Source organism: Pelodiscus sinensis, chromosome 1, assembly GCF_052426305.1.
Source record: "Pelodiscus sinensis isolate ZL-2025 chromosome 1, ASM5242630v1, whole genome shotgun sequence".
Classification (NCBI taxonomy): Eukaryota; Metazoa; Chordata; order Testudines; family Trionychidae; genus Pelodiscus; species Pelodiscus sinensis.
Window position 1 is genome coordinate 289012075 of NC_143052.1, and position 27168 is coordinate 289039242.

Genomic DNA, 27168 nt, shown 5'->3' on the forward strand with positions numbered 1-27168 from the left:
TGTGCTGGGGGAAAATGGGCTTTTGAGAGCTCCCCCAGCACCAGCTCCTGCTTGCCACCGTCCCCTAGCTGCTTCTGTATCAGAAATGGCGTGAAAGGCATGAGCTGCTCATGCACGGTCCGGCAGACTACTGCTGACAATTCTCCGACCTGCGGCCCAGGACGAGCCCAATATCTACAGTGGAGTACCTGCGGGGACACGCATCTCCAAGAAGTCTTGTTACTACTGTATCCGAAGCAGCAGGGGAGGAAATTAGTAGACTACTCAAGTAGTTGCTTACATCCTTAATTTGAACCATAGTTTTTATGACCACCTTAGAATAGCTGTTGTTGCTGCTTCACATGTGATGTATCAGTAAAAGTTAGCCTTTGTAACCATGCGAGAGTCTGTCCACATTACAAACAACGTTGTAGGGCTATAGCATAGTTGCTTCCTGCACTTATGGAATGAAGATAGATATATAAATATAAAAAATATAGCTAGATTGACAGAAGAATTCTTCTTTCTACCTACACATGTCTGTGCTGGATGTTCAACTTAAACTGCTCAAGGATGTGACAAAATTCACATCCTTAAGTTCTGCAGTTAACTAGGTTGATCTAAATTTTAATTGTAGACCAGGCCTAAGTATCAGTGGTTAGTTATATTCTGAATTGTAATGTATACTAAGTATGTGTTTAGATGACTTTTCAAAACTATTGAGGAAAAACCTCAGTCTTTTTTGGTGTTTTCATGCTGGGACTCTACACAGCATTGCCATTTTCTTGACACTTCGCAGGAGAAGTGCAGTCTTACAAAATTGCAGACACTAGGAATACTGTTGAGAATCTGAATCAGCCCTGTATTTCTCAACCTGCTGAGACTTCTGATAGACAGTAACAGTATTTATCTTGAATAGCTGATGAGAACAAGGCACAAGTGCTTTTTTACTGTCCACATTATCACTTCCAACTGTTCTATTGGAGCACTCTGCCTTATGGTAAGAGAGCTGCGGGTATCCAGTAATAGGAAGTTCTAAGAAACTTAAATCTTCTCAATGCTTCTGAATTATATAGTCAGTAAAGTCTTGTAAAAGTGGCTTTGTGTAAGGGAGATTGCCTAGTATACCATCAAATGGAGTGAACACCTATGATGTTCAGAAAGAGCATGTAGATATTAGGAATCTGAATGGGTAACTGGTTACCTAGTTTCCTGGGAGTAGCACCGGTGGCCAGCTCCACACGGCTGGCAGCTGGGGTCGGGAGTCAGTCCCAGGAGCCAGCCTTGTATAACTGGCGGGTGGGGTAGCCAGCGGGCAGCCTCAGTCCTCAGCACAGGGTCCAGGAGCCGCTGGAGCAGTTTCCTGCCTGAAGTCCCACTTAATTATGTTAGACTAGTCGACTATCCGATAAGCAAATGCTTGTCAGTCAGTTGACTAGTCGATTTCACCGTCCCCCCTCCCCCATTGCTGCCTCTATCCGCTTAACTACCTATGCCAGATACTCTTGTGCATTTCAAAGCTGGCACCTGCGTGCAGCCTGGAGTCAGCAGGACTTCCCGCTGGCCCTGGGCTGCACGTGGAGTTCTACTGGGGCTTGTGTACATTTCAAAGGAGGAATGCGGAAGTGCCTATCGACTAGTTGATGGAAATTCTATCAACTACTCAACTAATCAATTAACTGCTAGTTAACATCCTTAGTCCCACTTCGATGGTTAACTGATTAAACCTAACATTTGATTGGTTAACTGATTAATCAGAATTTTACATCTCTAGTTGTTGTCCTGCCACATAGAAACCTGAGAGAGTCAGACTGGTTAACCTCCTTACATAGCCCTAATTAGTGGTCCAGTGAGTGGTCACAGAATGTGTGGGGTACAACTGACTTATAGTATTAGTGCTTAGACCTTGCCTGTGGGTAAAATCTATATGAAAGATTCAAACTTTTTAGGCTTACTTTCTTAATTGTTGTACTATGTGTGGCACAAATCTTGTCTGGAGACAGTGCCAAAAGCTGTAAAAATGGTAAGGTGTGAGGGGTCTTAAAACCGGTCATTTTATTTCTTTCAAAGCAATAAAAAAAACTCATCCCACTTGGTAAGTGCATCACCTGGATGTTTCAACTAAGGCCATTAGTAATTGTTTTATATTGGCTTATGAATGGAGACATTCAGATTTCTTTGTTTCAAACTGTCTGCTATTCAGTGACCTTGTGTACAACGTAAAATGAAAGGTTGGCTAGACATCTTTCAGGGATGACCTAGATTGTGCTTGGTTGGTCCTGCCATATGGGCAAGGGACTGGACTTGATGATCTCTCAAGGTCCCTTCCAGTTCTACGATTCTATGTACATGAATTGTTGTACATCATGTATGATTCTATATACTTCTATACAGGAGGCCTCCAACTTGTGACGCAATCGGTTCCTGGGGAAGTGTCACAAGTCGGGGGCATCATAACTTGAATCCTCATTTACAATAGGTACCATGCTCCTGTTATAAATGTGGTCCGAGGATGCAAGTCTGGGGTTTTTGGCCCCTTCTGCACTTACAAAAATGGTTGTAAGGCCAGGGGGTCAGAACTCGGGCGGTCACATCTCGGGGAGCCTCATGTACCTGTATCAGTCCTATACTCAGTGTTTTCGAGGAAGCAAGACATAGGTATTGTGACATGCCCATGAAAAATTGCACAGAGCAGGAATAGATGGCACAATGGGTAAAAACATCTGCACCCTGTGTCAAGACCGGTTGTGATGTTGCCAGAAAACTAGTACAAAATTTCCTTGTAGTGCCACACATCATAGGAGACCCAAAAGACTTTCCCCATTATTATGTATGTTATAAATAATTCTGTGTTTTTTATAGTGTTAAAAATCAGTCTGCATTGTACATGTTCTATAACAGGAAATACTGTGAAACTGTACTTACTGAATGCGGACAGTCACTTGTTATAAACTGGAATTATAAGTGGCATTGAGTTAAAGAACTAACAGGCATAGAAATAATATGGAATTAAGTAGAACATGGGTTCTGAAACTTTTTCTAGAACGGAACATGCTGAACTTTCCTGGGGTTAAATGGTGCCTAACTTGTCCAGAATCTATCCATGTTAGACAGCCACTCTAGCTGTCTTAACTACCTATGGGACACCCATATCCCTTGTAGGTATCAAATTTGTATTGGATTTAGGAGCAGGTCTAGAAAGAAGAGGGAAGATAAAGCTTGCGTCTCATGGAGTGCTCCCTCCCTCTGAGCTGAGTGGGCTAGAGTGGAGATTGAAGGGGCACTTTTTGTTACAAGTTACTCCTCTTGAGGAAAAGAGCGGGGGGGGGGGGGGAAGAACTCTTAAGACTTAAAAAAAGAGGGAGCTCTAGATCGTTTCAGGAAGACGTCAGTTATGAGGCCTAAAGTCACCTCAAAGGCCTGCTATTTCACTTTCCATGTATCCTAAAAAGAGTACGGCAGAGGCTCCAAGTTCCTTCAGTATCAAGGGCTTCTGCCAACAATAAGACTTGAGTGACTCTGATACCCAGCAGTGAGGGATTACTATGGATATCATCAGCTGATAAATGCTTGGCCCCATCAAGATGACAGACAAGACTTCAGAGCCTGAAGGGATCTGGTACTGACTACAGAACTTTCAGCATCATCTATATTCTCTACAGTAAACAAGGCTACCAGGCATCTATATCACCCTTGCACTTAGAGACCAAAGTGCTGCTGGTACTGACACCTCTTGGCTTGGATTTTCACCAAGACTGCTCAAAAACACAATTAAAGATCTCACCTTTGAAACTGTTAAATTCCACAGGGTGATGGGAGGGATCATGAGAGGACTGCCTGTTGAGATCCCTCCCTCTGGGGCATCTGCTATTGGCCACTGTCGGCAAACAGGATACTGGACTAGGTGGACCTTTGGTCTGACCCAGTATGGCCGTTCTTATGGTCCATTGATGCCAAGGCCATCCTTCACTTGCTTGGAATGTAAACCCTTGCAAATTAAAGAGAACTTAGTAGATCACAGAGATATCATAGCTCTGTTCAATTTCTGATCTGTTGCAGATCATTGGAACCCTTTAGGAAAAAGCCTCTGTTCCCAAACAGGCCTCCAGCTCTATTGTGACAGCCCTTGTCTTTGAGCAAGCAATAATTTTGATTCCTTATTGAGGGTTGCAGATTATTAGCTGCTTTGTTCTCAAAGGGCTGCAGCAGGTAGGTAGAACACCTTCTCATTTCTTTCCATTTTGGGAACTAATTATTTCAGACAGGTGAGTTCTGCATGTTGTAACATCAGACAACCCCATCTATTTTGTTTCCATTCCACTCCTGCTCTATCCTCCTTAAGAGGCACCCATCACATGAATATATGAGACAGGAAACTGTCTGTCATGTGGTACGGTCATAGTTTTCTTTACTCCTGGGAAAATTCTGCTACAAAAATTAAATTGTCAACTTGACTAGTTATCACACTAATAGTTTGCTCTTAATTTTTCCCATGCTGTCTCTTGCTTAAGACAACACTGTTTATTTCTTAATACTGTTCCACTCAAGAAGAATTATTTGTGCACGGAGAGGTAACAAACGCACATTCCTGTACACCTCTAACATGTGGCTGGGGGGTGACTGATGAACCTGACCCAGCTTTCCCTTCCCAGTGCTCTCCACCCTTCATACCTGGCTGGGCCCCAGGGATGAACCTCTCTCTCTACTGCCTTTCTTCTCAAGGCAACATACTAGGGGCATGTAAGGTCAGAGCCCCCAAATATGTGTCTAAGTTGCTGGCCACTGACATCATCCACCCATCTCCTACCCGTGGTTATAGCTTGGGCAGGAAGGGTTAAGTCCTAAGGATGCATTGAGCACCAGGGCCCAGGGAATCTGGCTGTATAAAGGGGTTCAGTGAACGAGGTAAGAGAGGTGGCTCAGCTCAGGGAACAGGGCGGCCTTGCACTCCCCAAAGACAGGGAAGGGGGCAGCATGTGGAGAGGATGCTAAACAGTCCTGCATGGGGAACTGCTGGGTCAGGGCACAAAAAGGCTGGCAATAGCTTCCTCCCCACCATTCCAGAGTTGAGCTGAGAGTAGGGAATCTTCCTCTTGTCAGTACAGTGTAGGGGTTAGCATATACGGGGTTGGGCTCCTTCTGGCCAGGGCCTTGAGCAAGAGAGTCTTGAGCTTTCCTTGGGTGCCAGTCAGGCTGTTGGTTAGCTGAGTGATCTGACCAGGGGCTGGTTATCTATATAGTGCTAGGAGTGACACGCACCCCACTATGGCCATATGGAGGAGCAAAGGGGCTGGGGTGGTGAATAGGCATAGCAAGGAGAAAACAGAGAGAGGGGAACCACATGAACGGCTAATAGGTGGGCAGCAGAGGTGACCCATAACCAGTCACTGCATGCCTGTGTTCACCAGCCACCACAGCAGGCAGCCAGTGCTGGCTGAAAATGGGGGCAGGGTGGATAGGGACCTGGCATGCACTAGGGACTGCACTGATGGACCAGCAGGGAGAGCAGCTGGCCCCACATTCTGCAGCTTTGCCTGACTCTTCACAACACTCACTGCAAGTGGGGTGGGCAGCTAGTGAGCAAACATCTGAGTAGTAGTAGGATCCACCAGTACTGATGGGAGGGAAGAGAAAATATGGGATAACGTTCCCTTTTTAATAAAATAGGGACATGTAGGAAGGTTTAAATATGGAACTGTCTCTTTAAAAATCAGGACATGTAGTCATCCTCAGCATGACAGTGTCCCAGAGACACGTTTCCATCTAAACTATAGGGAACATGGTCATATTTGAGGATTTGGATGAGTAAAGATGACTCTCACTTGCAGGACATTAACTTTGGTATGAAATAGTAGATACGCTAAATGAAAGATTCATTAAGTTATTAAAAAACCATAAAGTGTATTATGAATTCTTAAAGCTATGTATTATGTAAATGCCAAAATGAGTATTGAGTTGGAAATATGCTTAGATACAGCACCACTAGTAATTTAGTAATATATAAGAGATTAAATAAATAAAAATGCTAAAACAGAGGAAAAACAAAGATGGATTCCCAGTGAATGTAGGCCTGTAACAAAGATTACATTTATATTCTTTAAATGAAAATTAGGTAGTGTTCCAGTCAAATACCTGATCTATAAAGTACTATTACTACCTTTTATTTTCAAGTTGTAGTTTTCACTGAGTTCTTCAAATATTTCTCTTGCAAATTTATCACTGAGATTGTTTTTTTCACAATTCTATTTACATTATGCTTCTGTAGTTTATAGAAACAGAACTCAGAATATTGTACTGAATAGCAGCTTGTTAAAGAAGTGAGTGAAATTTAATAGAATCTTTGTCACTTTAGAACCTCATACGGCTTAAATTGGTTCATAAACATTTTTTTGATCATTTCTTTAATTCTCCCTCACAACTTTTTGCGTTTATCAGTAGTTAAATTAGAAGAATTTAATGTCTGGGGACACTTCAGGTTGGTAATGAAAAGCACTAAGGAAAGGTAACTTGTTCCATTTTGTGTACTGTAGCTATATACCTCAAATATTCTGCCTGATGGGGAACTGATACTCAGTTTTTTTAATATTTTCCTTAAAAAAAAGAAAAAGATAGTGCTTAAGGGGCTTTCTGGTGGTCCTTTTAGAAAATTGAAGCAGGCATGTCTGAGAGCAATACCAAATTTTTTTTTCTCCTTTTTGTCTACTTGCCTTTGTGACTTTACAGCATTTTTTTGACATTGGTTGAAAGTTAAGCCTATGAAAAAGGCCTGGCATGTAAGTGCTAAGATTGTGTGGTGGTTTTTTGTTTGTTTGTTTTTTAACTAAAACATGACTTTTCTATTGAGACTCTTCATACATATATTTAAAAAAACCTCTTGAATTCACAGTGGTTTCTTGGGGCTTAACAGATACTTTGAAAAATGAGACTTGGTATTTCCTGACAGATTAAATCGGTATATGTTTACCTAATACAAAGCCTTCTGATTGCTTCCCTTTATTTTCTAGAGCAGGGGTGGGTAAGTTACGGCTTGGGTTGCAGCGGAGTGGGGGGGCATATCTTGCCCATCTGGCCTTTCAGTCTGGCCCACTGCCCATCTCACTGGACCCACAGGCAGGGAACAGCCCTAGGGGTCAGAGCAGCTGGCTGCTCCATCTGCTTCTCTGCATTGGCGGTAGGGAAGCCGTATGTGCTTCCCCCTATCCAAATCACCCAAATTCCCTCTCAGATCCTGTGTCCTCTCCTGTACCCCATCCTCTATTCCAAGGTCCTTTCTGCAACCAACGTCAGTCCTAGACTCTGCACCCTCTCCATTGAAAAGTGAAGCCCTTTACCGCTTACCAAATCTTGGAGTGGCGCCTCATCAAAAATTGTTGCCCACCTGTGTTCTAGAGTGACCTTTAGTTTTCATGTTTTAGGTCTCATACTTTTGAAAGTATATCTTCAAAATGTTGCACATTTCATCAGATTTAAATCTTGCTAATTTTGCAAGGTTATTTCATTGCTTATTCTTTATTTTAGTAATTATCTTGTTTTCTAGAGACACAAGATTGTGGTCATCAAACACAATTCAGATTTTAACTTGCATCTTAAGATGTGAAAAGCTATTGTGTTTATATAACGGGTCCATAGAGTTGTCCCCTCTCATATGCACTATACTCAGCCCTAGTTTTAAGTGCTTTTGAGCATGTAATGCATTTTGTATGCGTTGTACAGTTGTTCATCTTAATTTCTATTCTTGTTCTCCTTATTCGTTGCATACTTGCTCGACTTGAAACGCAAGTTTTAATCTCTGCTTAGTTACAAAATAACAAATAGCGCTAAAAGAATTAGAAAGGGTTTAGGTACAGATATATTGCACTGTCAAGTGCCCTTCTGTAAAATAGAATCATTTGGTGCTTATGATATGTCATTCCACAGGGCCAGAGCCCAAAAGGGTTGTAGATTCGCTTCCACACAGTGCCGATTAGGGATAATGTACTTTATTAAGCTCACTACTACTACACTTCACAGGCTACACTCTAGCAAGCGAAAACACTACAGAGCAATGGTTAAAGGAGTGTAAGGCTCCTTGGAATGCTCACGTCCCTTCAGGCACTTTTTGCAGAAAAGCATCCATGCCAATCTAGACACGCTTTTGCGCAAAAAAGCCCCGATAGCCATTTTCGCCATCGGGGCCTTTTTTGCACAAAACAAATCTCAGCTGTCTACACTGGCCCTTTTGTGCAAAAGTTTTGCGCAAAAGGACTTTTGCCCAAACGGGAGCAGCATAGTATTTCTGCAAGAAGCACTGATTTCAGACAGTAGGAAGTCAATGTTCTTGCGGAAATTCAAGTGGCCAGTGTAGACAGCTGGCAAGTTTTTTCCGCAAAAGCAGCTGCTTTTGTGGAAAACCTTGCCAGTCTAGACACAGTCCAGTTGTTTACCGGGTTGTTTACCGGGTGTGCGTGTACTTGGCTCAATTCCTTGCTTATCACTCTTATGGGCTGAGACCGAGGTCAAACTTATTTACCACTTAGCAGTTTCCCAGCTCAAGGCATGGATTAACCCTGATAAAGCCCACATCTGCTGTTTGGGCTTGCAGTGTCCCACAGTATGCTATGCTGAGTACAGCGGGGATGGAAACTTCCATCCTAGGCCTGCTAAGCTGCAGGACCCGCATACAACTTTTATGTGACATAATTTACACAACTTCTTACAGAGCATGTTTGTATTTGTATCAAGATTGTATAGTGCAAATTTAAGATGGTAGGCTAAATTTTCATGTGACTATTGATTTAATGTGTCCCACTTTTGAGTGGCCAACTTGAGACATTTTAGGGGCCTGGTTTTCAGGAAGTGCTGAGCATTAGCTTTCTTAAAATCAGGCCTCTTTATTTAGGTTTAAAAATCTAAGTCCTGTATCTAAGATTCTGACTGCCCTAGTATCATTAATAAAATTCTAACATTGTTCATGTAGTCATTTCATAGGGACTCAGCCAGAGACTCTTTTCCACTCTTTATCATTGTAAGATGCATACTTCCATTATTCTTCAGAAACAAACCCTCTTCAAGTTGCTTCAAATTGGGCATTCAAAAACTGAGGTACATAAAATATTCCCTAAGCAACACTTCAGATGGGGGGGGGGGAGTAATCAAATACTTTTGAGTTTTGATAGTTCGTTTTCAGGAATATGTGTTGGGGGTGGGAAATGTAGAGCAGCTATCATGGATAAACAAGAGGTGTATTGTATGAGTGAGAAACAAAAATTGCTATATTTCTGTAATGCACACACAAGCCATTAATACTCTTCCTAGATAAGTCTCTGGTTTTTTTTTAAGTGTAAATCCTCAGTACCTTTTCAGTTTATTTTTAAGTGATGTGCAATAACTGTAAAATGTGGACATGGACCTATTTCCAACACTTATAGTATTTTAAAATTTTCAATTTATATTTTTCCTATATAGGTAGAAATAATTCAAGAACTTGTTACTGCCTATGAAGCCTCTCTGAAAACCTGTGACTTATTTAGCCCATATGGTAAGTTTTGATAGACAGGTATAAAAATTACATTTCAGTTACCAATCTCTGTTTTGACAGTTAACAATAATTGTTGGAGTGCTGCTGCCTTTTGCCAGAGAATAGTTAGATATCTACCTTTTTGCACATGAAAACAATTTAGCAAATATTTGCTGAATTTAGCAAGGTATCTTTGTGTCCTCCCTCCCCTGCAAAATACATTTCAACTTTATTGGCACTGTAACTTTATATCTTTTTGTTACAGAAAATGGAGAGAAGGAGCCCCCAACGACGCTACTTTGGGTTCGTTATTTCCTGGCACAGCACTTTGACAAACTTGGCCAGTATTCATTGGCCTTGGAATACATTAATGCTGCAATTGCAAGCACTCCAACATTAATAGAACTGTTCTATTTAAAAGCAAAAATTTACAAGGTAAAGATGTTGAATTAAATATGTCTCAGGTCCCTTTCTCAATTGAAATGTTCATAAGATTTTTATAGTGATTTTTTTTTTCTGGCTTTGGGCATGATCTCTGTGTGTGTGCGCACACTGTTCTATCAGTCATAAAATGTAAACACACTTTGCAGTTTGTTTATACTATGGAATAAAAAATCGTAACTTACAATGAGTAGTCATGTTGGTAAATCCACAGGAAGAAAGATTAGTATCTATCTTGATTGCATATAGGTTGATTATAAATCCTGGTGTCTAAGTAAAAATGGCTGTGTGTGTGTCTATATTTAGTAAAAAATATATTTCATAATGAAGTATAACTGTCTTATTTTTCCATAACAGCATTTGGGTAATCTCAAGGAAGCTGCCAAATGGATGGATGAAGCACAGTCTTTGGATACAGCAGATAGATTCATCAACTCCAAATGTGCAAAGTATATGCTCCGAGCAAATATGGTGAAAGATGCAGAGGAGATGTGTTCCAAGTTTACAAGGGTAGGAAATATTGTTTTAAAGAGGAAGTTGACGGCATTTTCATTTGGCAAATCCCATGTATGAGATGTAGTAATCTATTTCCACATCTCTGCCATGGTAACGAGTTTGAGTTTCACTAGAAATCTATCCATTGCAGAGATTTGTCCACTTTTAAGGTATGCTTGCCTGTGTAATTATAACTTAATAGTGTCAGTAATTTTCTAGAAGACCATATACTCCAAAAACAGTTATGCATTGCCACACGTTCAGGAGTAAGTATTTTTGTGGAATGCATTTGATAGCTGTTTTGTTATGTAACTTGGAATAATTGTTGAATAACAGATCTACTGTTGCATTTCAAATTGTTCATGTTGTATCTAAATCATAATTTGGAATCATAACTCTTTCAGTTAACAATACTGGGTAACATTTTTAAAGCACCTAAGTGCCCTTTTCAAAAGTGACTTTAGGCACTTAGGGTGTGTCTAGACTACCTAGTTTTGTCGACAAAAGTGGACTTTTGTCGACAAAACTATACCAGCGTCTACACTACCGCTGAGTTCTGTCGACATAACGTCAACAGAACTCAGCAGTTTTGTCAACGCTGGTATACCTCATTTTACGAGGCATAACACCTTCTATCGACAGAACTCTGTGTTATTGCCTATAACATTGCATCCAGACTATGGAGTTCTGTCGACAAAGCAGCTTGCTTTGTCGACAGAACTCAATGTGTCTGGACGCTCTTTGTCGACGGAAGTTTTGTCGACAGTATCTGTCGACAAAACTTCCGTCGACAAAACACGGTAGTCTAGACGTACCCTTAGAATCCTAAAATCCATTGTGGTGTGGTGGTGGTGGTATTTTTTTTAATATGACTTAGAAAATCTGGCCTTTAGAAGCCAAAGTCATTTAAGTACCTAAAATGCAGATAGGCATCAGATAGGATTTTAAAACATGCCTAAATAAAGTGCCCAGTTCTCTAATGGGATTTAGCCTCATAAGCCATGGTTTTCTAGAAACCACTCCCGAAAACTTTACTTTGTAGCCCCCTATTTATAAAGTCCACATTGGCTGCATTCACATGTGAAAACTAAGGTGCTAATTGCAAAATATTTTGTATGGTTCCAGAAATTTAAGGAACACATTCGCTAACCTCAGGTGCTCACATGCTTTTCAGTTTCCAAAAACTAGAAATCCACAGTGTAATCTGATTCCCACAAGCAGAGAACTTTTTCATTGGGGGAGGAGAGATGGGGGAGAATCTGGTTTGATTTGGTATTAAGGTTGTTGGATTTTTTTTGGTATTGTGATACAAATAAAATGTAAACAAAATGTTTGTTTCCTTAAAATATCAATGGAAGTCTTACTTCATTGGCTTACCCATTGAATAATATGACTATGAAAGTTTTGATCTAGATATTTATTGATATTGACAGCAGCTGACTTGAAAAAAATAACTATTTTCATGGTTTAGTGGATAGAAATTGTAGTATTTTCTTCATATGTAATAATGCTGTTTGTTGTATCTATAGTTTAATTGATAATAGAAAATTTTACTTTTAAGTGTAAAATAGTTGTTTGAAAGAATTATACTACAGCTTGAACCTCTCTAGTTTTCTCTGGTCTGGCAGTATCTGTGGTCTAGCATGGTTTTAATTGTCAGTTTATCGTGTGGTCAAGTTTCCCACTGTCCTGTAAAATTTGTTTACAGCCAACTCTCCTGGCTCTCAAGACAGGTCTACACTGAAGTGGAAGATCGAATTAAGATATGAAACTCCAGCTATGTTAATTACGTAGCTGTAGTTGACATGTTTTAATTCGAGTTTCCCCATTACTCCCACAGTGGGAAGCTGAACGGAGCGATGGGAACGCCCTCTTAGTTTGATTTAGCGGGTCTTTACTAGACCCACTAAATCAAACTCCGGAAGATTGATCATGGCAGTGTCCATCTTCCCTCAAGTAAAGACATGGCCTCAGTGTTCTGTGCCCTTATTTAGGTCTAAATTATCCCTTAATGTCTTCCATGGCTTGCTGGAAGTACTGGTAATGCAGCTAAGTGTAAGCATGGTTTTTATGCTTTATCTACTTATTTCCTTGTGCCAATACAGTAAAATTGTTTAACAACATTAACACTTTCTTAGGGATGTTAAAGTTAGGTTATTTTACTAATTGAGTGATGGATAGAAATTTTATCAACTACTCAATTAGTCGATAGGGGAAGGCAGCTGGCCGGCGCTGAGACCAAACCCCGTTGTGGCTCTAAAATTTAGAATGCAGTAGAAGCTGGGGGGGGAGAGGAAGGACCAGTTTGGTTCCAGACTCTGCAGGGGTAGGGACTGAGCCGGGCTGCCTGCCCAGCTGGCAGCAACCCATGTCCGTAGGGGCGGTCCACAGTGAGGAGTAGACTACCCAATAATCTTTAGGCCAGGCTTATCAGGGTATATCAGTACAGTCATACGTTGTTAAACAGTATTGCAGGTGCCTTGGTGTATCCATTTATTTGCCTCAATGAAATAAAAATAAAAAGACCCACTCACTCACTACAATATAGATTTCTCTGGCTTGGCACTGATCAGGTCTCAAGGATGCCAGACTACTAAATACAGGTTGAATCTCTGTATTGTTTCTTTCCACCCTCGTGTTTTGAGAATTTGGCAGCAAATTTGGTTTCTTATATGTCCTTGTTTTTATAGTTTGTAGAAGTACCTTCCATTTTTTAAACATGGTTATTGAGCTAAAATGTTGAATATATAAAACAAAAATTCTACGATCCTCGTTAATTGAGCTGATTTATAAAACCCCCAAATGCAGACTATAAAAATTTGTTTGCAGTCAGTAGAGTTACTGACAGAAAGCCAGTACATATGCCTGTTTATTTTAAATTAACCAGTGCTTCCTCTGATTCAGGCAAAGGATAAACTAAATCCTTCCTAAAGTTAAGGATTCTCAAAAAAATGAGTGCCTCTAAATCTTAGAAGAGGGAACCATCTCTTTTCTTTCTTTTTTTTAATTTATCTTGGGCAAAAAGTAGAGATGAATTATTTTTCAAGCATGCTAGTTTGTGTCCATGTGACTTTGAAGAAATACCACTTACAGCAACAAAGAGGCTGAAAGAAGGATACATTAGAGCGGGAGTGATTTTTCTTTTCAGAATGTCAATAACTATTTAAGGGAGGTTTTGCCAGTATTAGCAATGTAATGCCAATATGTTTATAGATGAATGGTTAATACTGAAAGTCATATGTGAGAAAAGGATATACAGCAATTGGCGAATTATTGGTTTCACTTGGTATGAATATATTCATTTTAGGAAGGGACTTCTGCTATGGAAAATCTAAATGAGATGCAGTGTATGTGGTTCCAGACTGAATGCGCTTCAGCTTACCAGAGACTAGGGAAGTATGGTGATGCCTTGAAAAAATGTCATGAAGTGGAAAGGGTAAGTAGGTAAAAAGATAGATAGGTTTGTTTCCTATATAAATTCTTCATAATACAGGGTAAATCAGTTCAGCATGGCATTCTTATTATTTAAAGGTTCTGAATCAGCGCGTTAACTTAATGGATAATGGATCTTGTTTCTGTAACGTAACTATTTAAGAAATTTCAATGAAAAAACCAATAACCATAAATCTTCTGACATGCCTTTATCTAAAACTATCTTTATATTGCTTTTTGCCATTTCTTTTCTACCTGTTGGGGAAAAAATCATATATATATATATATATATATATATATATATATATATATATATATATATATATATATATATATATATATAAAAAAAAAAACCAAGAAAAAGAGGGTTTAAAAAAATAAAATAAAATGATTTAATCTTTTCTGATGGAATCAGAACAATACATTTTGCTGTTCGCAATTACTGTGCATTTTGTTAGTTAAATTAAACTAGCGTTGTTTTAAGAGAGGGAGGGGAGATTTCTTAGCCTCATTTTGACAGTATAATATTCTCTTATTTTCCATATTATATGTGTAGGTTTTCAAATACTGCTACTTTGTTACTCCGCTTTGTATGTAGATGGTAATGAACAGAAAAATTAGTGAAAGGATCTGTTTTTGTGTTTGTTTTTTTATAGCATTTTTTTGAGATAACAGATGATCAGTTTGACTTCCACACATACTGCATGAGAAAGATGACTCTTCGAGCATATGTAGACCTTCTGAGATTAGAAGATGTTCTCAGGAAACATGCTTTCTATTTCAAGGCTGCTCGATCAGCAATTGAAATCTACTTGAAACTACATGATAATCCTCTAACCAATGAAAGCAAAGAACAAGAAGTGAATTCAGGTACCTGCGCAGTAATGTAGGCTAGTCTGTATAAATAACACAAATTAAATCTTACTAAGTTAAATAACGTTACAGGATTTAAAATCGTTTTGTTGCAATATAGAGAACTTTTCATTTTTCTGTCCTTGAATATTTGATAAGCAACTGATGAAGTGGGTTTTGCCCACGAAAGCTCATGATGCTGTGTGTATTTTTGTTAGTCTCTACGGTGCCACAAGACTACTTGTTTTTTGAAAAGAAATAGTCAAGAATAAATATTACGAAGACAGTTTTTTTAATCAAATTGCCAAAAAAAAATTAGATGAAGACAGATGTCAGCTGAATTTAGTGAAATACTTGGTGTATATAAAATTTTATCTTGTTTTAGATGTCAACACCCTTAGATCTAAACCCAGGAAAATAATAAATGAAGAGGTAATGATCAAGTTTTCATGTATAGAGTTTAGGGAAGGTGGTCAGTGGATTGCTGCAGTGATTGGTGTTAAGCCTAATATATTTAATATCTTATTAATCTAATAAAATGTAATGTGGAATGTAGAAATTCTAGGTGTTTTGCACATGCCACTGTGTCTGAGGTAAGCCATACAGAGGGCTCTAGAGATGGTAGAATTATGTACAGGAAGTAAATTGAGCTTCAGTTTGGCAAAATAGAAATGAATACATCTGGGAAATCTAAAAATGATATTTGTTGGGAGACATATTTTCTCATGGTAAATGTGAGCAATCTACAGATGAATAAATTAGTTACGAGTGTCTTCAAATGAAGTATGCCTGCAAAAAAATTGAAAGATTCTTCTACCCATGTGCCAGTGACATGGCAACTACAATATTGCATGTATCCAGGGCACTTTGATGTTGACCAATGGGAAGAAATTCAAAGATAATTGTAAGGACAGGAAGAATTGACACATTGAGACCAATAAAATCTGTATCCTCCCTTCAGAGTATAATAATGTGATGTATAACGATGCATTTTTTGCTGCACAGCTCAATACTCTGTCACTTTTTCACTTTCCACCAAGTTGTCTGTCTGTTTATAGTAATCTCCTCCGTGAAGCAGCTAGTACACTTGCTGTATATAAATTATTTATACTATATAACTTTTAATTTAGAAGGTAGTATCCACCTTTTGTTGGGCCACCTGAGATCTTTCAATGAAAGGCTTTGTATGAATACAAAGTATTCTAATAGTGTCCCAGGATGTACATAATATAATGGGTTCTCCTTCAAGTGGCATCCCTGTGGATGCTAGACTCAGGTCTTGGTGCACCTTCGTGCTGCTGATCAGAAGTTTTGCCTAGCAGTGCCTTCCCTTGCCATGCCTGAGCAGTCGCCGTCTTGCACTGTTTTCATCAGTTAGGTGTGTGTGCAATGTGATCCTCCTGTTCCTTTTCTACTGTCCTTGGTTGAAGGTAGTCACAGCAGTGCTCTCCTTTCTGACAGAAAATAAAACAGTAGTATAGTTAGTTTACAAGTTCATAGTTTTAGTCCATTTTATCTAGTTCTTTAAGGGTGGGGGGGGAACCTTTCCCCGGTTCTTTTCCTCTCTGCTTGATTTATCTCCAGGTTCTGTATCCTCATGTTCGTTCAACATGTCAGGCTCTCCTGGCTTCAAGAAATGTGATTCATGTCGGAACTCAGTGCTGTTTTCTGATGGACATGCTTCCTGTATTAAATGGCTAGGCAAAAGCCACATAGTGCAAAAGTCAAAACATGATGGCCAGAATGAGGAAAGACTGAAATAAAGCTGAAGAATCTCCTCTTGGAGAAATCCCTCCAACCCTCCGGGGATACATCCCCAGAGATATGGTGCACTCAGCGCCCTGTGAGAGGGCTAGTACATTTCCCTATAGAGGCTCTTAAGTGCCGTGGGCTTCCCTGGCACGATCACTGCCTGCTACTTCACAGGCTGCTCATTCCCTGTTGCCATCTACTTCTGGCATCGCGGAGAAGCGAAAACTGACCTCAGCTAAGAGAGCTTAACTGAACTGAAATGGCAAACTACCACCACAGCACTCACCAATGCGGCTAACTGACCGGCCCCAACAAAACTGGACGTGCTGCCACTGGTGGCATCCAGAGGCATCTGTCACCAATTGAATGATCCAGTTCCAAGCAGCTAAATTACACTCTGGCACTAGAGCATAAGAAAGCTGCTAACAAAACATGCCACTTACAAAAAGCCCCACGCTCGGGCGCACCATCTCCACCTTTTTTAGGGAGTTAGCTTCACCACGCTTTCCAACATTTCCTCACTCTAGCCTGTATAGACAAAGTGTAGCAATTTTTTCTTAACTCTCCCACACCATTGTCATTGTGAACTGAACATGGCAGTATGCAGGGGAGTAGATGTTTTTCACACCTCATCCCCTTCATGGCACTCCACTTGGTATCATCCCTTTCGACAACCCCCACAACTTCTCTGGTTTAACCACCCATGTCTGTATTCACCACAAGAGCTTCAACCTCCATGACCTCTCTGGGAGCCATGGCACCAATATCGCCCCTGCTCCTCCCATCGCCACCATCCATGAGATAACTAGCCTCTATACCAGTGCATATAGCTACATGGTCTCTGGCTACCACAGCACATTCGTCACCTTCTCATCCCCCTCCTTCAGTAATAACCCAGGCAGGTCCAGCACATGATGAGAACTTTCCTCGGTCCAGTTCAGAGAGCTCTGCATAGGCCGCGCACAGTCTTCTGCTGCTCCAAACGAGGCAGTTTTCCAAGCATCATCCTCTCCAGCAGCAGATGACTGGAAACCATTCCAAGAATTGTTCAGATGGGTGGCTCAATCTTCAGACATTACGCTCCAAGAAGTACAAGACAAACAATAAATATTACTCAAAATACTTTAACCAGCTACATCCTCAAAGACAGCATTACCCATCAATGAGGCTGTCATGGAGCCATCAGCTGTACTCAGGCAGACACCAGCCTCTATTCTCCCGTCTCCCTTCCTCTTCCCCTCCCACCAACTGGAGAGTGGATAGAAAATACTTTGTCCCAGCAAAGGTGATAGATTTTCTCTTCTCACATCTCCACCCAAATTCATTGGTTGTGGACTCGGTTAATCACAAATCAAAACATCCTCAAAACAAGTCAATGCCTCACGAGAGAGAACACAAATGACTGGATCTCTTTGGCTGGAAAGTATGCTCCTCTGCCACCCTCCAGTTCAGAATATCAAATTATGTTCTTCCGGATAACTATTATCGTGCCAATCACTCCAGCTTGTGATCTCTTACAGGACCTTCTTGAAAACAAGAGACCTCCTCTCCAATCCATCAGGCCAATCCATAGCAAAACCAGCTCTCCAGGCTGCAATGAATGTGGTAGATACAGCAGCTAGGACCAAAGCTATGGCAATAGTAATGTGCAGGGCGTCATGGTTACAATCATCGGGAGTCCCAAAATAATTAGACAAAGTTGGAGGACTCACCTTTGATAGGAACCAACTGTTCGCTACAAAAACAGTTGAGATGTTGCACTCAAAGGTTCCCGCACCACACTGCATACTTTAGGTATGTATGCCCTGCCTAATAAGATGCATATATGTCTCATACCAAAGACCAAGAAACTTGAACGATCACAGGCAACGGCAGAGGCCATATGACATCAGCCCAAGCAACATCCCAATAGAAGGAGCGCTCAACACAACTAGTCCTGCACTACTCAACCCATTTGAAACAAACAGTATATGTGAAATTTTGGTTGGGGATCTGAGCGACCACCTCAAAGATCCTGTGCATCCAAACACAACCTTCCTTCACAGTCTGAGATCCTTTTACCAACAATGGGCCCTTATTACTATGGACAAATGGGTTCTCGAGATCATCAAATCGGGCCAGACAATCTCTTTTATGTCTATACCCCAGGGGTGAGCAATTTGATGGGAGGAGGCACTCCAAGAATTTGGAAAGTGGTAGAGGGCCGCACTCTTCCATGATATTAATGGAGGAAGTGCAGGGTCTGGGATGGAGGTTGGATGCAGAATGGATTTTAGGATAAGGGAGGGAATGTGGGTGAAGGAGGCAGTTGTGATCTGGGGCGCTGGACTGGGATGGAGGGGGTTGGATTGTGACCTAGGGCAGGGAACTGGGATACAAGAAAAAGGGTGTAGGGATTTGGGTTGTAAGCTAGGGCAGGAGGGGACTGTGATCTGGAGCAGGGGATTGTGGTGCTGAATCTGGGAGGGGTACAGCAAGGGGGCAGAGGATTTGGGTATGTGGAGTTAGGGGGCAGAGGTTTGGGGAAGGGAGGGATTGGGGTGCCAGAGGAAGGCTCTGCCAGGAGATTTACCAGCCAGCAGCAGTTCCTGAATCCATCTCCCTGTCTGCTCTGCCCCTGTACAGATTGCAGTCACGTGCTCTGGAGCTACTTTTGCTTCATGACTACCTGTTATTGAAACAGGCAGCTCCCATTGGCCAGAAACTGGCCAATTATGCTAGGGTTGGGAGAACTTCCTAAAGCTTCCCCCAGGACTCAGTTTTTTAAAGAAAAATTACCCCATAGCTGCATTTCTGAACAGCATGAAGGTGGGGCTCCCTGCAGCATCCGTGGGCCGGATCCGGTGGCTTGGCAAGCTAGATCCAGCACATGAACCGTGTTTTCCCAGGCCTGCTATACCCCTACCCCATCCCTCTTCAGGGACCCCTTTCATGAGCCCCTGTTACAAGAAGAGGTACAAAAGCTGCTCAGCCTAGGTGCAATAGAATATTCCCACAGAATATTAGGGAAGAGGGTTCTATTCCAACTATTTTCTAATTGTCAAGAAAACAGGTAGCTGGAGGGTAGTTTTAGATCTCAGAAAGCTCAAGTTTGTCCACAACAGCAAATTCAGAATCGTGACACTTGCAACTATTACACCAGCACTAGGCAAAGGGGACTGATTCTCAGACCTCTTCCTTCAGGATGCATATTTTTAGAAAATTGGAAAGCCAACACTGAGACTGAGTTCCCATTCGTGTTGTTCAGAGAAGTGTCTGTTCAGTTTGTCAGCCATGGTATTCTGTTGGTATGCAAGTGGCAGTTGGGATTATCTGGTTCTTGTGGCACCAATTCCAAAATCAGATTTCTTCTGCACACAGTGAGCATGATAGAGCACCTCCCTGTCAATTGATGTACAACATAGAGCAATCAACAAGATCCACTCCGACCAGGCCATGGTAATTTTGATAGCTCCCTACTGGCTGAGACAACCTTTGTTCCCTTACCTACATCACCTATCAATAAGTCAACTGATTACTCTCCCCATGAGTCTCCACTTGCTAACCCAACACTGGGGTAAGACCCACCATCCAAACATAAAAACCCCGAAATTCACAGCTTGGCTTCTCCATCGTTCCAAAATGAAGAACTTACCTCCTCAGAGACAGTTAAGCAGAGCCTACTAAATAGTTGACATTCCTCCGCAAGATGCACCTACCAAAACAAATGGAAACGCATTCAGGAGTGCTGTAGTATTCATCAGTTACAACCAAACACTGCTCCCATACCTACTGTACTAGAGTACTTCATCGACCTCAGTGATGCAGGCCTCTCCATCAGCTTGGTTCGCATCCATCTCCACGAACCAGTCAACCATCTCTCACTCTTTGCACACCCAATGACGAAGCACTTCTTAACAGGCTTGTGGAAAACGCGTACAAACTTACGCCTCCCTGTACCACCTTGGGACCTAAATCTCATACTTGAAACCCTCATTAGACCACCCTTTGAGCTACTAGCCTTGGCTCCACCACAATACCTATCCATGAAAAAATCAGAAGTCTTGTAGCACCTTATAGACTCTCAAATTTATTGGAGCATAAGCTTTCGTGAGCGAAGACCCACTTCGTCAGATGCAACGTGTGACTTTCATAGTGGCAGTAAATCTGCGAGACAAGTTGTTGAAATGGCAGCTCTCATGGCTCACCCACTGTACACTATCTTTACTAAGGATAAGATTATGCTCAAGCCTCATCCCAAGTTTCTCCACAAAGTTATGTCAGACTTTCATCTGAATGAACTTATATACTTACCCACGTACTTTCCTAAACCTCATATCTCTCCAAGAGAATCCATCTTGGCACACCCTAAATGTCTGATGAGCCCTTGCATTCTACTTTGGAGAGAAACAAGGAGACCAGGAAATCAGACAGACTCTTCATCTTTGTTTCCCCACATGGGAAAACCTGTCTTTGAGCAATGGATTTCCCAGTGGATTGCAAGCTGCATATGTACAGCTTACCAGCTTTGTAGAAAAGAACCACCACAGATTATTAGGGCACACTCCACATGTGTGATGGCCACATCAACTGCTTTCCTACATACTATGCCACTAGCGGACATTTGTAAAATAGCAACATGGTCTTCCCATCATACTTTCGCACATTATGCCTTACAAAAAGGACTCATACCTATCACCATTCTAGTAGATGCGGTCCTTGATTCTTCACATAAATGACTCCAATGCCCACCAATATATGGGGATATTGCTACTTAGTCACCTGAGTGGAGCTCCCATAGGGACACCACTCGCAGGAGGAAAAAGTTCCTCACTTTGTGCAGTAACCATGGTTCTTTGAGATGTGTCTCTCTATGGGTGCTTCACTACCCACCCTTTCTCCCCTCTATTTGGAGTCCTTTATTGGATTTCCAGTAGAAAAGGAACAGAGGGAAGATTGTGCCATGCACGCACCTAACTGACGAAAACAGTGCGAGGCTGCGTATGCACGGTGCAGGGAAGGCAATGCTAGGCAAAATCTCCAATCAGCTCTGTGAAGGAGCACTGAGACCTGAGTGGAACACCCACAGGGATACACATCTTAAAGAATCATGGATACTGCACAGGGTGAGTAACTTCTTTGTTTCCAAACTTCACATTTCATCTGACTTGTGGTTTAAAGTCCAGTCTAAGTTTCTGGACTTTCATTTTTATATTACTTTTATATAAACCTTAGCATTTAAAAATACAAGATGTTTTGTGTTGGGATTGTAATGTCCAGTAATATTGGACTACATAGTAACTAGTGCATTTTACTAATAAGTGAGAAGACTTCTTTTTGAAATTCCTATATAAATAAATCTATGCTTTCCCTGTATGAAAAGGCTAGAGATGCCCATATACTGTTTGAGCAAAACCAAGATTATTGTTGAAATTAGGTCTATGTGATCAGGTATTAATTTAAACTATTTTTCATCTCTAGAAAACCTTTCAGCCAAAGAACTGAAGAAAATGCTTAGCAAGCAGAGAAGAGCACAGAAGAAAGCCAAACTCGAAGAAGAGAGAAAACATGCAGAAAGAGAACGACAGCAAAAGAATCAAAAGAAAAAACGAGATGAGGAAGAGGAGGAAACTAGTGGTCCTAAGGAAGAACTAGTTCCTGAAAAACTGGAAAGAGTAAGCACCATGTTACATGTCTTGTATTCTTTGGCCTTTCCTTCCCCACTTCTCTCACTCCACATTTCTGGAAAACTGTAACATGGGAAATCTCCTTTTAAAGTGAGATTTAAAAAAAAAATCCTTTTAAAGGGGCAAATCAATTGAAAAATGATTTTCACAAGACAAATTTGTCCATTTTTATAACACCTATAATTAAATAAGATTACAGGAAAAATGGTAGTTCTCTTTCCACAATATGTTTAGTTTGTGCATTTGATAGCAGTTGGTTGATAATTGTGGGTGTTTTATAATATAAAAAACCAAAACTTTCTCCGTCTTGTCTCCAGAAAGCTCACAGTCAGAGATAGCAGGTGGAATCAGAAAGGGAATGTAAGGGAACAATGAGACAGAGCTGATCAGTAGGATAGGCAATAGACTTGGCATATCAGCTGTTGAGCCTTTGTCAAGTTTCTTAGGCACTGTTCTGTACAACCAGTATCCTCTGTACTTTTTTATAGGTCTTTCACATAACAGACTGGGGAGGAGTAAGAAAATGTGATAGCCACAAAAACTAAACATCTGAAACTATCTTTTTATTATAAATTGGTTCAGATGTTCTTGTAACCACTATAGGTTATATTAGTTAGATGGTACCCATCTGAAATACCTGACAGTAATGCCATACATAGCTATATTCCCTTGGGGCTCAACTTAAAATGCTCAGAGAGCAGTGATGTATAAACTTAATTCAAATACATTTTACTTGGTTCAGTTTACTTCAGACAGGTATCATGATTTACTGGTTAGATGTGTGATCCCTTAAACTGTTCTTGAGTATTAAGATTTTTTTTCTTCTTCGGTGCCAACAACTTAAATCAGCTGATTGAAGCACTCGCTTGCTTATTGTGAATAGGGGGACAAAGCCAGGATTGTAGTTCTTTTTGTTCAAAAACCAAAAAAACTAATCTGTGTCTGCATGTAGATTGAACTCCATGGAAAGCTTAATTTTTTAAAAAGATGTATGTTAGTGATAAATGCTACTTCCTAATGTAAATTAATTTTGTCTTTTATTAAAACAGGTTGAAAATCCATTAGAGGAAGCTATTAAGTTCCTTATGCCACTTAAGAATCTTGTTGCAGATAACATAGACACACATCTGTTAGCATTTGAAATATACTTTAGAAAAGGTAAAATTGTGGATTTTCTCCAAATGTTCTGATCCTATATTCCAGCCTATTTTTACCCAACTGTAGTCTATATTTATTAAGGCAAGAATTTCCACCATGCCCGAAGTTAGTGGATAAATATTACAGAAAGCTTTGTATGTACCATATCATCTTTCTTTGACAGCACATTGTTCTTAAAACTGACTTTATGAATGAAGAAATTTGTGATTGTATGCGCATGAGGTATATGGAGGAAAAATATTTATGGTTGTAATTCTTCAGCGTCTAAAAAATTAGACTAATATACCTGACCCAATGTTGGTACAGTAAAACTCCGATGGTCCGGCACCTGATGGTCCGGCACCATCAGGAACCCGGAAGTGCTCCGGGCAGCCGGACCATTGGAGCTGCTCTGCCCCCAGCTTCCCCGATTCAGCCGCTGCTAAAACTGACCAGCGGCTGAATCGGGAAGCCGGGGGCAGAGCAGCTGGAGTGCTGTCGGGTAGGTCCCGTAGTGCTGCCCCTCGGGGCTGTGGAACCCAACCCAGCAGCACCCCAGCTGTCCCTGATTCAGCCGCTGCTGAAACTGACCAGTGTCTGACTCCAGGAAGCCCGGGGCAGAGCAGCTCTGCCCCGGGCTTCCTGGAGTCTGCCGCTGGTCAGTATCAGCAGCGGCTGACTTGGGTACACCTGGGGAAGAGCAGCTGGGGTGCTGCCGGGTTGGTCCGGTAGCACCGAGGAGCAGCGCTACCGGACCGACCCGGCGGCACTCCAGCTGCTCTGCTGCAGGCGTCCCCGATTCAGCTGCTGCTGAAACTGACCAGCAGTGGCTGAATCAGGGATGCCTGGGTCAGATGCATCCCCCCCCACCCCACCTCAGACCCCTCATAGCCCCCCCCCTTCCGATAGTCCGACATATCTGATAATCCGGCACCCCCTGGGTCTTAAAGGTGCCGGATTATCGGAAGTTTACTCTAATAATAAACAGCACCTCTTTTATAATAGAATAAAGTTAGGGGCTGCCATAATGTCGTATACAGTAAAACCTGTGTTAACCAGAGCGCCCTAGTCCCCGAGCATGCCAGATATCTAAACATTCTGGTTATCTTAGGGTTCCATCAACTTAGGAAAAGCCAATTGACAATAATAGTAAAAACTCAAGTTTTTAATATTGGTAGTTTTGTAGTATGAGGCAGTTGGTGTCTCATTTCTGTTTTGAGCTAAAGATGATTAGTACTTCTTAAATAAAAAATTAAGCCAATCATGGTAAACCAAGCCAGGCCTGTGCACCTGAAGATGTGACAATATTATGGCTGGGGGCAATGCGGGTTAACAGATTTCCGGATAACAAAGGTTTCACTGTATGTATGTTATAACTAGGTATTGAGAGTACAGAAGAGACAATTATGCATACGATTTAGTGCTTTAGATTTATTAATAAAAGTACAAAGGATTTGGGGACACTACTTCCTGTAAAAGCTAGACATCTCAATATTACACTTTTACATGATTTTTCAGAAAATATTGCTATTGTCATTTTGTTGTAAAAACACATTAAAGAAAAAAGCGCACACATTTTTACTCTCCTCTTTTTAGAAACTGAATTTAACTAAATCTAAAGGTTTTTGGCATCTGAGTATGTTTGAGAAAGTGAAGGATTTGGGTAGTTGTCTGCAATGAAATTTAAAGTGATAGAACAGTTTAAAGTATATAACCTTGGTTTTGTGTTCTTTTTTGCCCAGGAAAATTTCTATTAATGTTGCAGTCTGTCAAGAGAGCTTTTGCTATCAACAGTAATAACCCGTGGCTACATGAATGTTTGATTAAATTTTCTAAATGTGGTACGTACAGTGAAACAGCAGTAGATGTAAAAGTCTAAATGCTATACAAACACTAATATATTTAAAATAAAATAGATACACGTGGCAAAAAACTGCATTATTTATGTACTACGTGTTCAGAATTTCATCAGAATCTATTGAAGCCTGTTGGTTTTTGTTGAAAATCAAAGATAGTAAAATATTGAAATTTGTAGTACCGATTTTCAACTAAAAGTGTGCGTGTACATGCGCTAAAGTGGTATATTACTAAGAATGGCAGCAACAGTAACTTTCTGTGTTTCTCCTTTTTAGTATCTGATCATAGTAATCTCCCTGAAATTGTGAACAAGGTCTTAACTCAAGAAATGCAGAAAATCTTCAACAAAGACTTAGAAAGTTTTAATGAAGAGTTTCTTAAATATAATGCTACCTCTATTCTGCATCTGTTGTCAGGTTTGTTTCTTCTGATGCTATGAAAATGTTAAATGATGGTAAATTGTCAAGCTAATGCCTTTCTCTGTAATTCGTTCCAATTAGAGTATGCCAGAGGCTCAGATAAAAAAATATTTTTGACATGTGTTTGAAAAGCTTTAACAAGCCATTTGCCCCCTTTCTTCCTCCATGTAGGAAGCTTTCATTTCTACAGGATTTATTTTTAAAAGAAAACATAAAATTCTAATCCTTATGATCTCAAAAAATCTTCATAATGTAAAGAATCCTCTCTCCTTAGTTTCCACTCAGCTGGAGTGCTTCTGCTCATAGCTTTGCAAAGAGCAGCAACAGAATGAAAGAACGAGACTAGTAACTTTCATTGCTGCTGTTCGCAACACTGAGTAATGATGGGAAAGTCAAGAATCATGTCCATTTTATGCAGCTTTTTTTGCTGCTTATGAGTTGTGACTCATAATATGTGGGAGTAGCACGCACAAACAACTTGGGGTCAGGTAAGAGAGAAAATCTGTTACCTGTGCAATGGCTAGAAGGTTCTGGATAAAAATATTTGAAGGGAAAGATCTCCCCAAGAGGGCAGTGGCATGAGGGAAAGAAATAAAACTTCTCCCTTTCAACATCTTGAGGGTCAGAAGAGACTTCACGTTTATTGTGGGACCCACAAAGGGACATGGGTATTATAGTATTGATATTTAGAGCCATCTAAATTTTAGATGGCTAGACAATCACAAAAAACAACACTGCAATCCACAAAGCGAAGTTAGACACTTAAGACTCCTATACAATAAATGGTGACACATAGGTGCCTAAGAATATGATCCAGAAAACTCAGCATGTGAGATGGAGAGCTGCATATGCAAGCCAATAAGAAATGCTGAGAAGAAACGTGGAGTAAATGCTTCCCCACTCATGGAAATAGGTGTTTCTCTTCAGCCTGACTCTTGTGTCTGTCTCTGCTTACAATTCATAACAGCAGGGGTGGGCAAAAGGGCCTCTGCAGGACAGATCCAGCCTGTGGAGGCCCTGCTGTTCCCCTGCCCCCAGGCCAATTAGGGTTTGGGGGCGGGGGAAGCGCATCAAGTTTCCTCCCTCCTGTCCAGGGCAGGTAGCACTTTGAAGTGCCCTGCGCTTCTGGCAGGGCGGGAGGAGACTACATGCGTTGCCCTGCCCCCAAGCCCTGTTTGGCCTGGGGGCAGGAAGAGTGTGCAAAGTTTCCTCTGCCCTGCGAGGTGCACACAGCACTTCAGATTGCCACGCACTCCTTGCAGGGCAGGAGGAGGCTTTGCATGCTCTCCCACCCTCAGAGCTACGGGACAAGGGAGCGCACTTCAAAGTTGTACATGCTCCTGGCAGGGCGGAGGAAACTTAGTGCACTTCCCCTGCCCCCAGGCCCTAATTGGCCTGGGGGTGGGGGAGTGTACAAAGCCTCTTCCTGCCCTGCCAGGGGCATGGGTGCTTAGTGAGAAGGGGGGGGGGGGGCAAAGGGGCTCCCCCACCCCCAGACCAATCATGGTCTGTGGGTGGGGAAGCCTGGAAGCATCCTGCCCCTTCTGGGGCAGCCAAGGGCCACTTCAAAAAATGTTGAAGTGGCTCCTGGCCAAAAAGTATTGCCCACCCGTGAAAAACAGGACGTTTGGTTGGTACAGCA

At 41.2% G+C, this 27168-nt stretch overlaps 1 protein-coding gene across 7 annotated transcripts in view; it reads left to right on the forward strand.

The window, feature by feature from the left end:
• NAA16 (N-alpha-acetyltransferase 16, NatA auxiliary subunit) overlaps positions 1-27168 on the forward strand; it is a 107752-nt gene that overhangs the window by 78267 nt on the left and 2317 nt on the right. For all 7 annotated transcript variants that reach the window (XM_006124386.5, XM_006124387.5, XM_075918938.2 and 4 more), the window contains 9 exons: positions 9424-9496; positions 9741-9910; positions 10274-10426; positions 13719-13847; positions 14500-14713; positions 21908-22101; positions 23163-23271; positions 24993-25091; positions 25383-25523. In XM_006124386.5, coding sequence (XP_006124448.3) covers positions 9424-9496; positions 9741-9910; positions 10274-10426; positions 13719-13847; positions 14500-14713; positions 21908-22101; positions 23163-23271; positions 24993-25091; positions 25383-25523 — 1282 coding nt within the window. The remainder of the gene's footprint in view (positions 1-9423; positions 9497-9740; positions 9911-10273; positions 10427-13718; positions 13848-14499; positions 14714-21907; positions 22102-23162; positions 23272-24992; positions 25092-25382; positions 25524-27168) is intronic.